At 48.6% G+C, this 17,285-nt stretch overlaps 1 protein-coding gene across 3 annotated transcripts in view; it reads right to left on the bottom strand.

Moving 5' to 3' along the window:
- Positions 1-17,285, bottom strand: part of LOC137304791 (SH2 domain-containing adapter protein F-like) — a 152,803-nt gene that overhangs the window by 77,989 nt on the left and 57,529 nt on the right. For all 3 annotated transcript variants that reach the window (XM_067973507.1, XM_067973506.1, XM_067973505.1), the window contains exon 3: positions 5,801-6,019. In XM_067973507.1, coding sequence (XP_067829608.1) covers positions 5,801-6,019 — 219 coding nt within the window. The remainder of the gene's footprint in view (positions 1-5,800; positions 6,020-17,285) is intronic.

A 17,285-nucleotide genomic window follows, 5' to 3' on the forward strand; every position in this document is an offset into this window, starting at 1 on the left:
TGACCAAACACTTGGTCAAAGAGGTAGGTTTCAAGGGGAGTCTTAAAGAAGGAGAGGTGGAGGGGTTTAGGGAGGGAATTCCAGAGCTTAGGTCCTAGACGGCTGAAGGCACGGCCGCCAATGGTGGAGCGAAGGAAAATCGGGGATGCGCAAGAGGCCAGAATTGAAGGAGGGCAGAGATCTCGGAGGGTTGTAGGGCCGGAGGAGGTTACAGAGATAGAGAGAGGCGAGGCCATGGAGGGATTTGAAAACAAGGATGAGAATTTGAAATTCGAGGAGTTGCTGGACCGGGAGCAAATGTAGGTGGTCGAACACCACAGTGCAACAAGGAGCTTTGAAGCTTGGTAGCGATACGGACCTGTCCGGTGCCCTTGAGTGGCACCGTGTGCCAGTGCCAGTGCCAGTGCCAGTACTCTGCATTGTTATATAGTGCATGGGAGCAAGGGGGCGCTGCCAGACCATGAGCACATTGGTCGATGTCACTTTGGTAACATGAACCAGTAAACCTCGGGATTTGAGGGGCTAAACCAGTGCGTCTTCGTGCCTCCCCCCGATAGCCCCGTTGCACTCCCCCAACCCAGGTTTCGGAACCTCTGCCTCATCACATCTCACAAATGTCAAAGTGCTAACACACAAAGAATGAGTTTTAAGTAGGGCGATTGTTTTTCGCACAGCAAGATCCTACAAACAGCAACGACCAGTTAATCTGGTTTTTGGTGGTTGAGAGAGGAATGCTGGCCAGGGAAACCGGGAGGGCTCCTGCTCTTTTTTTTGGAAGGGTGCTACGGGAATTAGTATCCACTTTGACAGGCAGACGAGGTTTGGGTTTAACGTCTCATCCAAAAGACGGCACCTCTGACAGTGCAGCACTGCGCTGAGAGCGTCAACCTAGATTATATGTTCAAGTCTCTGGAGTCTTGAACCCACGACCTTCTGACTCCGAGACGGGAGTGCTGCCCGCTGAGCCCATGTTGCGTGAACACAATGTGGCTTTTCCAGTAATTACTGGTGCCTGTAATCTTAGTGAAGCCACAATTTCTAGGAATAAAAGGAATCAGACTTTTACTGAACAGTTCCCACCCTGCCGATCCATTTTCCCCATTACAGGAAATAGGCTCTAATCAGACGAGTGGGAATGCAATGATTTGCCAATCTGTTAATGCACAATCATTTCTGAAACTTTTAATGACATATTTTACACTTAAGGGTTCCACAGAGCTTGCAGGACATTGATTAATTCTAATATACTGAGGAGTTTAAACACTGCTGGCATCTTTAATAATTCAAGATGTCTAAAGCGCCAGATAGAAATACTGGAACCAGTGGCTGCAAAGCTCTCATTTCTCTCTCATTTTCTGTCACCCTCCTCTTCTAAAAGGCTGGGGAGCAGTTCCACGGGTTCTGGGTGCCCTTCCATTACCTCACTCACCCAAGCAGCTGCCTAGACAGTGAATATCAGCAAGCTATTTGGCCACAGAGTGCAGCACGCTCCCGACGGCCACAGCCGAGCGCTTTTCAGCCGGGGTCGTCGTCGTCGGGCAGCCATTAGGAAGGGGGAGCCTGGCTGGTTTCCCCCCTTCTCTCCTTTCCCTAGGGACGCTGATGCCAGATGTAGGGTCCTTACCAAAATCAGCTCATTCAGCACAGATCGAGCCCCGAGGACCGCCCTGGTCTGTATGACTCTCGGAAGCACACAGATACTCACTGCCTAGGTTCAGACATTAATAACGGCCTGTGAACGAGGATGCCTGCCGCCCCCAATGGAACTGCGCCTTGATAAGAGTCAGCTCTACCAAAGAGCCGGCACAGGCATGATGGGCCAAATGGCCCCTTTCTGTGCTGTATCCTACTATGAGTGCCTCCAGGAGAAGGGGGAGGAAGAGAGGGGGAAACGACGTGAGAAGGGGAGAAAAAAAAACCTACTGAAGATGCTGAATATTCTTCGCAGATGGTTCCAAGTAAATCTTCAAATCAGTTTAGAATTTTGAAGGTTCGGCCGGTGAGATCACAAAACGTACATCATCACTTCGTACTGTACAACACTGGAGCAGCTGCTTAATAGCGAGCAGCTGCAAACTGTATGAATGACACCAAATCTTCCAGGACAAACAGTTGTGCAAAAGAGTAGAGAAATAATCTGATAATCTTCAGAGACTCTCATGCCTCCCCCCGGCTAAACGAAGGCTCATCTATTCCACATCTGTCTGCTAGCCCACCCCCGGATTAAGGAACAGCAGCTATCACCCTCAGGAGCCAAGTTACTCAGTGACAAGCTCGCTGCCGCTCCCCAGTGTCCCTGCAGATGTGAAGACATTGAGCGATGCAGCAGCAGGGGTTTTGAAGGAAAGGACGTGGAAGGGTGGAGTTGGGAGCAGAGTGCGTCACCTCATCTCAGAAGCAGTCCAACAACCAACGCTGCAGCCAAAACCACAAGTGGAGTTCCGTCAATGACGAGCACTTCAAACCATCTATACCAGTGCTGTCCAATCCAGATGTGGCTAATTGCATTTCTGATTAGTAAATAAAGATTGTATTAGTAAATAAAAAATTTCCACACCACCTGAGGAAGGGGGAAGCCTCCGAAAGCTTGTGGGATTAAAAATAAAATTGCTGGACTATAACTTGGTGTTGTAAAATTGTTTACAATAAATAAAGATTGACAGCGCCGTTGGGCCAGTGATCTCAATACTCATATTCGCACGGTGTACATGTGAACTTTAACCTTTTTGTGCATTTGTTGGTAAAATGGTGAGACAAATAGCAGAGTGTGCGAGAATGACATCTGAACACCTTTGTCCAATTGTTACCCGCCCATTGACTTGTTTCACCTGGTATTGACTCTCCACGTGTCACTCCACAGACTCGTCTATCAAGTTTTTGCTGAATGGGTTTCAACATTCTCCTTGCCCTGTTCACCTCCTCTCCTGAACACTCTGCTTCCTGCTGGGCTACAGTTACATAAATGGCACGTAGGCAGAGGAGCGGGCCATTCAGCCCCTCGAGAGCCTGTTCCACCAGCAATCTCTGACACTTCATCCATTCTTCGACGTCACCCGACAAACCACACGCACACTTTACCGCAGGGGTCACTGAACACAGATCCGACTGGGAACCGCCCTCCTGAACTGTTTCGCTTGACACCACACTCCCTGCTCTTCTTCGAAATAGTATCAAGGGCCAATTTGAGCACAGCAAGATCCCACAAACAGCAACGTGATAATGGCCAGATAATCTGTTTTTTTTTTAATATAAAATTGATGTTGGTTGAGGGATAAATATCGGCCAGGACACCGGGGAGAGCTCCCCTGGCTCTTCTTCGAAACAATGCCGTGGGATTTTACGTCCACCTGAGAGGTCAGACGGGGCCTCGGGTTTAATGTCTCATGGGGCAGCGCTCCCTCAGCACTGCACTGGGAGAGTCAGCCTAGATTTTTGTGCTCAACTCTCTGGAGTGGGACTTGAACTCTCAACCTTCTGACTCAGAGGTGAGAGTGCTGCCCACCGAGCCACTGCTGACACCGTAACACAATGCGTCCCGGGTGAAGGCTAATGGGCTATTTATGGGATCCAACCTGTTCGACACAAGTAACAGTCTTGGTAAAGTGCGGACCCTGAGCCGAGAGTTGGGGTGGGGGTGGGGGTGGGAGGGGGAGGGGTGACCCTTTGCGAATTTCGACTATTGGCAAATACTGGGGATCACTGCGCTGCTACCCTGTGCGTTACTGTGTCTGTACCAGTGCCAAGCAAACGGAGGTGTACACCTTAATATGGTGCTGTTGACAGTAAAATTGTTTCAACGGTGACTCCAGCGGGGGAGGGGGAAGGAGACAGATCAGCCCTGGAGCAATTAATGAGCCTAACAAGCAGCTGAAGGACTCTACAATTCTACTGCCAATGATCCAACAAATTTGTGCATTTTTTTTGAGAACAGGATCTACTTGAAATAAAATTAATGGAAAGCAGGGGCTTGTTAAACTGTTGCTGTTCATTCTGATGCTATTTCCCAGGCAGGGTGTGAGATACAGGGCGAGTGAGAGAGGCCATTGGCCACTTCTGTCAGCCCATGGATAAAGGCTGACCATTTCTTTGCCTGACACTGGTCCTCTGTCTCTTGAATCGGGCCCCTCTGCCTCTTGAATCGGGCCCCTCTGCACCGTAGGGACATCATAGAAAGTGTCACTGAATTCTTCGTAGCCTCACTACGCCCCAGTCCTACTCCAAGACGTCTCTACAGACTAACTAGACCGTATGTGCCGGTTTGGCTCGCTTGGTTACACTCTCAATTATGAGTCAGTAGATCCTGGGTTCAAGCCCCACTCCAGAGACTTGCGTCTATAATCCAGGCTGACCCTTCAGTGTAGCGCTGAGGGAGTGCTGCACTGTCAGATGTGCCATCCTTTGAATGAGATGTTAAACTGTCTGCTGATTAAAGATCCCATAGTACCGCTCGAAGAGGAGCAGAGATCTCTCTCATTGTCCTGGTCAACATTTGTTCCTTAACCAACACCAGCAAAATACAGAATAACTGCTCATTCATCTCTCTGCTGTTTGTGGGATCCTGTTGTGCCAAGGATCAGCACAGATGGCCTCCATAGCAACAATGACTGCACTTGATAATAGTTCATTGTACGTGAAGTGCTTTGGGATGTTTCTGAGAGTCATGACAAGGCTCAAAGTAAATGCATGGTCTTTTCTTTCTTTCTCTCTCCCTCCCTTTCTCTCTCCCTCCCTTTCTCTCTCCCTCCCTTTCTCTCTTCCTCCTCTCCCCCCCCCCCCCCCCCCACCCACCTCTCTGTTGTGTAACCACAACTAAACACTGCAAATATGTACTCACTTCAGAGCTAACCAGATGGTGGTTAGCACAGTCTGTCTGTCGGTCCTAAATCTGGCCATTATGTCACCAGCTACTCTCTAATCAAATGACTCACCATCTGCACATTAGGGCCTTTACAGGGCTCCTCCATTACTTAAATGATCTGTTCGTTCAGCTCAACTGCGTCCAACTTAAGAGACCCATCAGGACTGGCTTAAATTCAAACTGCTAGCTTTCAATCTGGCCCCCCATTTTGGCTTCTTTCTTGACTCATCACGCGGCCTGTGGCTGGTCCTCCTGAACAAGCAGCGCCAGTTCAACCAATGGTTTAGTCAATGGATTAACGCACTGATCAGTTTGGTAATAATGACCCAGAATGTTCAAGGTTATATTTCAGATTCTTTGGGTAATCGGAACACAGGAATCGCTAGACGAAAAGGCCCATCTAGTTCACCTTCTAACATCTTTGTAGTCGCATGATACAACGATAATGGAGTTGTTGACTAATCAGAGCGATCAATCTCTATCAATGAGTCTACAACAGACCCAGACATGAGGTGAGGAAAACCCCCAGTGGTGGAGAGCTTTGGGAACCAAAGTCACCTGTTCCTCCGCAGCATGTTACACTTACCAAGTCATGTCTCAAACTACTCATATAATCTCGGCCTGGGTGGCAATTCGGGGCACAACAGGTGCCAGTGTCCCTGGGCTAGGGAGGGGTAAAATATAATGCCTGTGCCCCGACTCCTGGCGATCCCTGCTGTGGGAGGTGCGTACGTGTTCTGGGGAGGACTGAGCTCAGTTGGGTTGCCCTCCACAGTGGAACAGCTTGCCCCCATTCACCGTCTAGACTTGTGACGGACGGCTGCGTGGGCGAGGGTACCAGAGGGGTGTTGCCCATGGAGTTGTACCCCGGCAAGAGCTGGCACCTTCAGGAGAAAAAAAAACGATGTTAACCAGCCTCAAGGAATCAGTCCGACAATTTACCTGCAAATGCCTTTGAGATCCGATCCTTCTTCCACTCCCAGGGCTGGTCGTATTCGCCCGGTGGTCGCTCATCGTCCTCTGGAAGGCGGCTCTCGCGAGGTCGGTGAGAGACCAATTTCTCGGTGTCGGAATCTCCCCCGTTCTCCGCGGGCTCGTAGGGCGTGTCGTACAGGGGCAACGGTTTGCTCGTCGCATCCTTCGATCCCCTCCGGCGGATTTCTGCGCAACATTGGAAGAAGGTTAACAGCCGAGATTCTGACCGCACAACGGGGAATTGGCACAGGTACAGCAGGGGGCACCTTGTCACTGTACAGCACCAGGCAGAGTCAAAAGGGAAAGTCACCTTGGTGTGTTACTGTGTGAAACAGTGACAATCCTCCTTGTGTGGAGGGGGTGGGGACAGTGTGGGGGGGTTGCAGAGAGATAGGTTGGGGTCTCTACGGGGTCAGGTTGGCTCCTGGATGACATGTCCAGCGATGGGTTGGAATTACGTCAACCCTGTGAGTCAGGCAACTCTCCAAGGCACTGTTGAAGATTAACCAGCCAGACCACTTATTGGTGGGACCTGGAGGGGTTGAGTGGTCACTGGATGGTGGGGGGAGGGGGGGGGGGGCTAAAGTTCTTCCCACTCAGCTCCACAGAACCCTGCACACCAATTCCCTGGGGAGTTGAGCTGTCCTAGCTGTTAGCCATGGCTCAGTGGGTAGCACTCTCCCCTCTGAGTCAGAAGGTTGTGGGTTTGAGCCCCACTCCAGAGACTTGAGCACATATTCCAGGCCGGCACTCCCAGTGCAGAACTGAGGGAGTGCTGCACTGTCGGAGATGCCCTCTTTCAGATGAGACGTTAAACCGAGGCCCCATCTGCCCCCTCAGGTGGATGTAAAAGATCCCAAGGCACTATTCCCAAAGAAGAAAGGGGAGTGTGCCCCAATATCCTGGCCAACATTTATCCTTCAACCAAGATCACTAAAAAACATTATCTAGTCAATATCTCATTGCCGTTTGTGGGATCTTGCTGTGCGCAAATTGGCTGCTGCGTTTCCTACATTACAACAGGGACTGCACTTCAAAAAGTACTTCATTGGCTGTAAAGCGCTTTGGGACGACCTGAGTTCGTGAAGGGTGCTATATAAATGCAAATTTGTTTTTTCTTTCCAGTTGGACAACTAATGGGAATCTCTCAGTGCTCTGTATTAATCTGTGGAGCGCCAGCAATACCCCTTTATCCGGGGGCGGGGGGTGGAGTTGTCCCAAAGCCTTGGCACTGCCACCCTACGCCTCTGGCTGTCGGCAAGTGGGTCGCGTCTCATCGTCAGGGAGAGTTTGCGAGCTCCTTATCGAGAAGGCAGAAAGCTCTGTCTGTGTATTTCTCAGGAGACTTTCTGGAGATGGGTTTCTGCACCAGGAACCCAGCTGGCCAAAAAAAAATCACCAAACAATTCGGGATGCAATTTTCCACGTGCGGGTCTCACATTCCTGTGTGCTAGAACGTGTTCGTCATCCAATAGACCATCCCTCTCACCTCCAGCCTCTCTCACCAATCCTACTTTTCTTGTCTCTCTGCTTTATCAACCATGGTCTGTCCCCCTCCCCAAGTACCCGCCCTCCTCTCTACACCTCACTTGCGGTGAACCCCCAGGCTCATCGCACTGTCCCGCGTTACCTTAACTCATTCATTGCCAAGCCCTCTAAGCTGTGGAGCTCCTCCACTATCCCTTGCCTTCCACACAGGCTTTCAAAGTCCGACACGGGGAGGCAGAAGAGGAGAGTGCGGGGAGGCGGTGCATTTAGGAGGAGGCAAAATGCCAGCGTAGCCAATCTAAACAGAGGGAGGGAGAGAAGTTGGGAGTGGGATCACCAATTTGTCCCGGAGATTTCTCCTGCAAAAAGGTGACGGTGAATAATAAAAGAGGTTTCAATGCTGCGTGAGGGAACCGCGAGCCAATTAAAGAACAGGGCCGCCATCTCCCTCTTTAATTAGCAGCAAGTCTCATGCTCCAGCACAGAACCTACTAGATCATTCATTATGGCCTCGATATATCAAGTCTGAATGGCCTTTAACACTGCACCCTGTATAATTAAATTTTTTTTAAAAGTTATATTCCAACCATGTGCTTCTTTGCATGCCGGCTGAAATTGTTCGAATTGTGCCCCAAGGCCTTCACCTAATACAATCATTAATGCACTGCATTTGCACGTACAATCAATCATCCAAATATAACCTTTATGCCATGATAATGTGGGTTATTGATGACCCTTTCCATGCGCAATTAGCCGACTACAGTATATCTGCAGAAAATATCATAAATCACATTACTAACATACAGCGTTGCACACTGATTGAGATTCAAATCTTTCCTTCCCTCCTCTGGCAAAGGCCTGGGTTATTGCCGGGGGTACAGGCCCACGGGGCAATGCCCATCCTCCGTGTCTTGCCGTGTGGCCAATTCTTCAAGTTGACCGTTTGACAGTGAGCATTGGATGGCTATTCAACCACGGGAAACATCGCAGCCAAGAACATAAGAAATAGGAGCAGGAGTAGGCCACATGGCCCCTCGAGCCTGCTCCGCCATTCAATCAGATCATGGCTGATCTTCGACCTCAACTCCACTTTCCCGCCCGATCCCCATATCCCTTGATTCCCCTAGAGTCCAAACAGAATCCAGCAGGGCACAAGTGGTTAGCAACCTGGTGCAGGAATCCTTTCTTTCCCTCCCTCTTTGGGGTTTGCAAGTGTCTTCTCTAGTCTTTTCTTTCTGGAGAGCAAGCCGCAGCCATGGAGGTGAGGCTGTCCCATCATTTACAGCCATAGTGAAAGACGCCCATCAAAACCCCAGGGCTGCAGTTTTAATGGAGGGCTTTCAGTGTTGCTATGAATGATGGGATACCCTCACCTCCATTGCTGCTCTTGCTGGAGAAAACGGTAAGATGGTGGGAATTCCTAGGGCAGTCTATACAAGTGGGAGATCACACTCCTTGGAAGATGTGGGGGTGGCGGGGGGGGGAGGATGGGGGGAAGAGGCAGGAAATTTGGAGATTTCCCACCCAAAATGAATCCTGAACACGGGAGAGTTAATAGGCCCGACTTAAAATTTACACCCTTTAGAGATTGTGTCCTCTTTCTGTGCTGCAGTCAGTGCATCATTGCAGCTGGCAAGCTGTACAACTCCTATCCACAGTGACACATTCTATTACTTTATTATAAAAGCCCACAATTAATTAGAATGAAGTGTCTAACTGCAATACAAAGTGCTGTACTCTACGTCTAATCTATTTTTGATCTTGTAGATAGCACTTCTGCATAACAACGGCCAATATTTGAATATATCAGTGGGTCAATTGATACAAATGCATTACAGGGGGAAAAAAAAATGTACTTAAACCAGCGCCCGCTAATATTGTACCATAATTTCGATTCATTCCCCTCAGATGATCCCACCAGCAGTGATGGACCTGTGACCCTGGAGTTACACAGCTCAGAAGGATCTCTCCAAACTCTGAAATTTGGACAGAATCTGAAATTGCCTTCGCAATGTTCTTCGCAGTTCAAGTGGAAACAGTAAGAATTTTTTTTTTTTAACAGGGCACGTCATGAAATCCCAGCGACTTGACAGGACACGTATGGAAAATGGCCCAGGGAGTATATCTGTATTTGTAGAGGGTCCCTGGAATTGTGTATAAAACAGTAACTGCAGAGGTTCTCCGGATGAGTGTCAATATTCACAGGAGGTCCCTAGGGGTATATCAATATTTGTAGGGGGTCCCTGGGAGTATATCAATATTTGTAGGGGGGGTCCCTGGGAGTATATCAATATTTGTAGGGGGTCCCTGGGAGTATATCAATATTTGTAGGGGGGGGTCTCTGGGAGTATATCAATATTTGTAGGGGGGGGTCTCTGGGAGTATATCAATATTTGTAGGGGGGGTCCCTGGGAGTATATCAATATTTGTAGGGGGGGGTCCCTGGGAGTATACCAATATTTGTAGGGGGGGGACCCTGGGAGTATATCAATATTTGTAGGGGGGGGTCCCTGGGAGTATATCAATATTTGTGGGGGGGTTCCTGGGAGTCCCCCACAAAGTAACATTTGAAAACGATAGCCGTAACCAAACATGAATCAACTTCATGAGCGGATGGGAAGAAAAAATAAATGACTGATGAAGCCTTTCACCTTCATAATATATCCGTTTCTCTCTGATTTTGAGAAACAATCTCCGAGCACAAGAATAAGGACTTGTTCGCCTAAACCTTTCTGGTTGTTATCTGAGCAATTAGCTTTCTTTGCGTGACTAGTCCCTATAACTCTCGACAAAACGCGCCCTAATCACACATGAATTAAACATTCTAATGTGTACCATTTTACATTCTCCTCACGGGATCCTCAGCACTGTGCAATCACTTAAACACATCAATCACTCTGCACTAAATGAATTTAAAAGATGCACCATATGTAAGCTACTTCTTGCATGCGCATTATTCAGATAGGTGCTCGGCAATCTCAGCTAATGAGGAGATCGGGCAGCTGGCACCTGATCCTGCCAACCACAGAGGATGACATCTCCAAATCTGTTATTCTGTGCCCACATTGCAATTTCTGCCAACGTGACCAAGCAGCACACGCACGTTAGTCTAATATGTAAAGAGGATGCCATTTGTTAGCACTCCCTCCACCACCGGCACACTGTGCCCGCAGGGTGTATTATCTACAGGATGCAACGCGCCAAGGCTTCTTCGGCAGCACCTCCCAAACTCGCGATCTCCACCATCTAGAAGGACAAGGGCAGTAGAGCCCTGGGAACACCATCACCTCCAAGTTCCCCTCCAACTCGAGCACCATCCAGATTTGGGTCATATAATCAGCCGTTCCTTCTTTGTTGCTGGGTCAAAATCCTGGAACTCCCTTCCTAACAGCACCTTAAACACACGGACGGCAGCGGGTCAAGAAAGAGGCCCACCACCACCTTCTCAAGGGACAGCTAGGGATGGGCAATAAATGCCCGCCTTGCCAGCGACGCCAACATCTCAACAATGAATTCAAGAACAAGCTCCTGCTCAGCTAAAACTTGCGTCCTCCGTAGCACTGCACAGTCCCTGAATCTTACAGTGCACCAGCAGCAACACACTTAACACTTAGGCCTGGGCACTTCAACGTCGTAGAACACTTGAAAATAGATATATTTTCGCCAATTTTTCTTCTCAGAACTAGGCCGTTCAGAGGTGAAATCGCGAAGCATTTTTTCACACAAAGGGTAGTGGAAATCTGGAATTCTCTCCCCCAAAAGGCCATGGATGCTGGGTCAACTGAAACTCCCAGGGCCGACATTGATAGATTGTTATTAAAATCTTCCAAAGCTCTTCACAGAAACGTAATCAGACAAGAAAATCGATGCAGAACCAAAAGGAGGAGATAATTGGGCGGGGGCCGGGGTGGGGGAGCGGGGCTAGAAGTTGGTCAAAGAGGTAGGTTTTAAGGAGGGTCTTAGGAGAGTGAGGGGAGAGGCAGAAAGGTTTAGGGAGGGAATTCCAGAGCTTAAGGCCGAGATGGCTGAAGGCACAGCCGCCAATGCTGGGGCGAAGGAAATGGGGGATGCACAAGAGGCCAGAGTTGGAGGAATGCAGAGTTTTAGGGCTGCACAAGGTGACAGGAATAGGGAGGGACGAGGCCACAAAGGGATTTAAACATGAGGATGAGAATTTTAAATCTGGGGCGTTGGTGGACCGGGAGCCAATGTAGGTCAGCGAGCACAGGGGTAATGGGTGAGCGGGAATTGGTGCGAGTTAGGATACGGGCAGCAGAGCTTCAGACAAGCTGCAGTTTACGGAGGGTGGGAGATGGGAGGCTGATCTTCACCTAAGCTCAACAGAAAAAGAAAAACCAAAGTAGGACATTTAGTAAAAATATTTATCACGTGTAATTCAATCAAGTGCTATTGAATCTAAACTAAATGGAGCAATCACTGTGCGTTTAATAACCAACGTCCTTCATATTCTTAAGGGCCCTGTGAAGGGTGTTAAAAGCATTAAATAGCTGTGGAATATAAAACGCACAAAGTGGTTGGTTTCCAAGGAGGGTTTTTTCCTGGGGAAGAGAAGAGGGGAGGGGAGAGATAAGGTGGGCACAATTATCTCTCCCCTCATCATCACAATTAAATTACTTAGGGACCATTTTTCACAGCCATTTCATTTATCCTGACAGCTATTCAATTAGTTACAGTGTCCCCCAGTGATTATGTGCAAATAGACAAATGGCATAAAGATTTACACAAGGCGTCTGGCAAATTGACTGCCCAATTAGAGAGTAAGCTGCAGGGATCTATTTTTCCCAGGATGTTATTTTAGATTTTATCCCCTTCCTCACGTGTCGCCATTGCCACGCTCTATTCCCGACCCAGGGCGGGCAGGCAGGCTGCCCAACCCCATGCCCATGCCCATGCCCACGCCACTCTGAACCTGGGGGCTACGGAGCACGGGAGCTGCCCTGTCTTTCGTTATCGAACGCCCCGGGGGGAGAAGTGGCCACAGTCCGGGACACCGAGGATGAAAAATATGAAAGAGAACACAGGGCAAATCCACGAGGAAAGTGACTCCCGGAATAGACTTTTTTTATTATTCGTTCATGGGATGTGGGCGTCGCTGGTGAGGCCGGCATATATTGCCCATCCCTAATTGCCCTTGAGAAGGTGGTGGTGAGCCGCCTTCTTGAACCGCTGCAGTCCGTGTGGTGAAGGTTCTCCCACAGTGCTGTTAGGAAGGGAGTTCCAGGATTTTGACCCAGCGACGATGAAGGAACGGCGATATATTTCCAAGTCGGGATGGTGTGTGACTTGGAGGGGAACGTGCAGGTGGTGTTGTTCCCATGTCCCTGCTGCTCTTGTCCTTCTAGGTAGTAGAGGTCGCGGGTTTGGGAGGTGCTGTCGAAGAAGCCTTGGCGAGTTGCTGCAGTGCATCCTGTGGATGGTACACACTGCAGCCACGGTGCACCGATGGTGAAGGGAGTGAATGTTTAGGGTGGTGGATGGGGTGCCAATCAAGCGGGCTGCTTTATCCTGGATGGTGTCGAGCTTCTTGAGTGTTGTTAGAGCTGCACTCATCCAGGCAAGTGGAGAGTATTCCATCACACTCCTGACTTGTGCCTTGTAGATGGTGGAAAGGCTTTGGGGAGTCAGGAGGTGAGTCACTCGCCGCAGAATACCCAGCCTCTGACCTGCTCTTGTAGCCACAGTATTTATGTTAGACTTTCGAAGTCTATACACTGCAAGAGGAACGGAAGAACGAGGAAGGTGAGGAGTTCCACTGTTTTCAGATTCTCGCAAAGATTGAGTTGAGTCGGAGACGGGTGCAGTGAACCTGGATTTCAACACGGTGAGAACGCAGGCAGGAGGAAGAATGTGGAGGAGAGAACAAGAGGGAAATTCAGTCGAGCAAAGGCTACAGGAATATCGATAAAATAAGGACCAGAAAGCGGTTGGCGCGCAGAAACATAAAAACAGAAGCAGAAGGCCAAAATTAAATGGGCATCTCCAACAGTAGTGCGGATTGTTGCATTATATCAAAACAGCTACAATAGGGTGATTTCAGGATCCAGCGCTCCCAGGCCGGGGCGGGACTCGCAAGTCGGGAGCTCAAAGGGTCGCAGCCCGTGACTTTCCCTCCACTCAGGTCCGCAGTTTCCTGACCCAAGTTCCAGGAGAGTGCCAGATCGTGGGATTACCCCCAACGTTTGTCTGCTGCACCCAGCCATTGTACCACAGGTGTTTTGGGTGTTGGTCGTGTCGCGTGATCTTCCAGTGGGTTTTTTCCCCTCCGTTGGACGACAGCGCCTCAGCTCCCCAACCCGCTCCGAATTAACAACCGCCATTAAAATATATGGAGCTACAGCGGGAACTGACGGTCAGCTTGGCTCAGTTGGTAGCACACTCGTTTCCGAATCAGAAAGTCGCAGGCTTCAAGCTCTGAGACTTGAAGCACATGATCGCGGCTGAAACCGTCAGCCCAGAAATGAGGGATTGTTGGACGTGCCGTCCTTTGGATGAGATGTTAAACCGAGGCCTCGTCTGCCAGTTCAGGTGATGCAGGTGGATGTTAAGGATCCCAAGACATTATTTGAAGAGCAGGGATCTCTCCCAGTGTCCTGGCCATTATTCCTCCCTCAACCAACACCACCAAAAATACGAATTGTTCATTCACTTCACTGCCAACACAACAAGTCATCGCACTTCAAAATCAGTGTACGCGAGACATCTCGAGAGATAAGAGAAGACGCTGTAAGAAATGCAAGCTTTTTTCTTTCCATTGCTGTTTGTGGGATCGTGCTGTGTCCAAAACATTTGCCGACATAACAGTCCCTGCACTTCAAAGTGAATTCGTTGTGTGTGAAGTGCAGGGACATGATACAACGCTGCGCAAATAGACATCTTTGCTTGTCAAACATTCCTGGCACAGGTGCCCAAGTTCATTTATTCGTCCTCTGTTCAGGGGCCCCCCCCCCCATTCCGATCGACTTGCTGTGTGTAAATCTGGTGTTTACTTCAGATTTCCAGAATTAATTTCATCCATATTGCAAAAAAAAATGAAATAGCCAAAAGAAAATTTTTTAAAAATCAAATTTAAAAAAAATCACAGAGGTTGAAATTTGTCCAGAATTATTCCGGCCTGTTTCATCTGAGTCCCCCCCCGAACACTAAACTCTGAGCAGGTGCAGCAATGTGCTGTTAGTGAATCAGTTAGGAAACATATTACATTAAATTAACACTTGGCTGACAGAAACGTGAGCTCTTTGTAGACCGAGTGACTTAAGAGCGAAAAGGCAGCACACTAATGTACAAAGACCTTAAAAGAACAGACTTGGGAGACGTAGTCCTGTCTATTCTCCTGCTGCTACAGGGACTGCGGTGACTCCTACATCCTGTCAACAATCCCCCTCCTCTGCGGCAGCTGTTCACGATCTGCTACTTTCCTTTCTCAAGCAAGGGAACGTTACAATGTCAGAGTGGGCCTCAGGTCTCACCAATGGCCCTTTGCTCTTCAATTCATTTTCAAATTGGATGGATAAGTTTGGACAAAGGAAGCTCTTACATCCCAGCCCCACCGTCTCGCCACTCGGATCTCAGTTCAGTAGTTCACCGGAAGGAGGAATGAGTGCTTCGATTTTCCTCTTCGTTTGAAAACAAAAAAAAAGATTTTTTTTTTTTAAAAACCATCATCTGCGATTCACCAGCAAAACGGGCGGGTGCATGCGATTTTGAAAGGGTTAATATAATTTTGCCAACAGGAGCGGCTGAAAACCATCATCCAGCGACTGTCCTGCCAGAAAGTGAGTGCGTGTGGACGTCGGGGTGAGCAACGAATCAGAGGCAGCTGTGATGCCCCATGCAGTTGAACAGCCTGCTGGCACATGCTGTGTATAGATTCACACACGAAAAAAAAAGACCACTTGGGTGTGGTATGGGGAGAGGGGGGAGGGGTGGGGTGAGGAGGAAAGCAACCCTGGAACTGTACCCCAGCAAGAATCAGCACCTTCAGGAGAGGGTGAGAGGCAGCTGGAAACCGTCCCAGTTACTGTGCGTTGACCATATTCTGAAGGATTAAAAAAAAAATCAACATTGTCAGGACCAGTAATAAACATAAAATATCCACAAGCCTGAATCTGGATATCTCAATAAAGTAAGAAAGTGATTTTTTTCTAGCAACACTGGACCTAAAACCAGGATGCAAAGTTTTAAATCTAGAGTTGATGTTGAGTTGTGCTCGACAGTTTGCACGTTACGGAGGTACTTCTGGCACAACACAGGAACAAGTGTAGGCCATTCTGCTCGTCGAGCCTGTTCCATCATCCAATGAGATCATGGCTGATCTAAATCCTAACTCCATTTACCTACCTTGTCTCCATATCCCTCAATACTCTTAGCTAGCAAAAATCTATCCCTCAGATTTAAAATTAATAACTGAGCTAGCATCTACTGCTTTTTGTGGGAAGTCTTTATACCTTCTGTAACGCAGCCAGTGGTGCAGTGTTCTAATTATATGGATCTGCCTCTGCATTCCAGCTCAGAAATCCAATCTCCTCATCCAAGAGAGCTTCATCTGACTTGGTTAATCGTTTAAATTGAAGGCAAGTTAATTAACAAAAGATGCAAAAGGAGAAGGATGAGATCATTGAAGGTATCCAGTGAACGGTTAGGAGCAAGGCCAATGAATTTGTGGGAGGTACCTCAAAGGCATTTGACCGTCGTCAGCTTGGCTCAGTTGGTGGGACTCTCATCTCTATGTCAAAAGGTCGCGGGTTCAAACCCCACTCCAAGATTTGAGCACATAATCCAGGCTGACACTCCAGTGCATTACTGGAGGAGTCTTTCAATGTCTGAGGGGCCATCGTTCAAATGGGACCCGTTCTGGTGGATGTGAAAGGTACCATTTGGAAGAATAGCAGGGAGTTCTCTTGGTGTCCAGGTCAACATTCCTCCCTAAACCAACACAACCAAATTATGTGGTCATTTACTTCATTAACAGTTGGTGGGATCTTGCTGTGAACAAATTGGCTCTGCATTTATATACAAAACCATGATTACATTCCAAATGTAATTCATTGGCTCTGAAGTGCTTTTGGGGCATCTTGAAGATGTGAATGGTGCTATATAAATGCAAGTTCTTTCTTTAGAAGTCAAAATGCAATATTTTTACTTTGTGTAGGTCAAATTTGGAATTCTGTTGTGTACCCAAACTTCAAAAGGATGTTCGCGTGTTGGAGGAGGTGCAGAGTAAAATGGCAAGGGTTATTCTGGAACTTCACAAAACCCAGCTCCTTTTCAACACAGAAAAGATCGAGAGAGAGAGGACATGATCCAGCTGATCATTGAGCAAGCAACGAATAAAGGGGGAACCCTCCAGTGGCTGAAGTCATACCTGACACAAAAGCAGATGGTTGTGTCTGCCGGAGGCCAGGTCATCACTGCAGGAGTTCCTCAAGGAAGAGTCCGCGGCCCAACCATCATCAGCTGCTTCATCAACGACCTCCCCTTGGTCATAAGGTCAGGAGCGAGGGCTGTTCGCTGACGAGTCCAGTGCTAAGTTTCATTCACAAACTACTATTACTGAAGCAGCCTATTCCAGCTGACAGTAGAACCAGGAATAACATCCAGACTTGGGGTTGACAAGTAACATCTGCACCATATAAATGCCGATCTGGAACAAGAGAAAGCCCAGCCATCTCCTCTTGACCTTCAACAGCAACACCACGGCCACGCCCTACATCCTCATCAACATGTTGGAGGCCACCATTGACCAGAAGTTACACTGGACCAGCCACATCAACGCTGTGGCCACGAGAGCAGGGGCAGTGATTGGGTACTCTGCAATAAGTGGCTCACCTTTTACAAGTATCAAGTCAGGAGCATGATGGAATCCTCACCACTCACCTGGATGAGGGCAGCCACAACACTCTGGAAGCTTGACACCATCCAGGAAAGAGCAGTTCGCTTGATCGAT

This window comes from Heptranchias perlo, chromosome 38, assembly GCF_035084215.1.
Source record: "Heptranchias perlo isolate sHepPer1 chromosome 38, sHepPer1.hap1, whole genome shotgun sequence".
Taxonomy (NCBI): Eukaryota; Metazoa; Chordata; class Chondrichthyes; order Hexanchiformes; family Hexanchidae; genus Heptranchias; species Heptranchias perlo.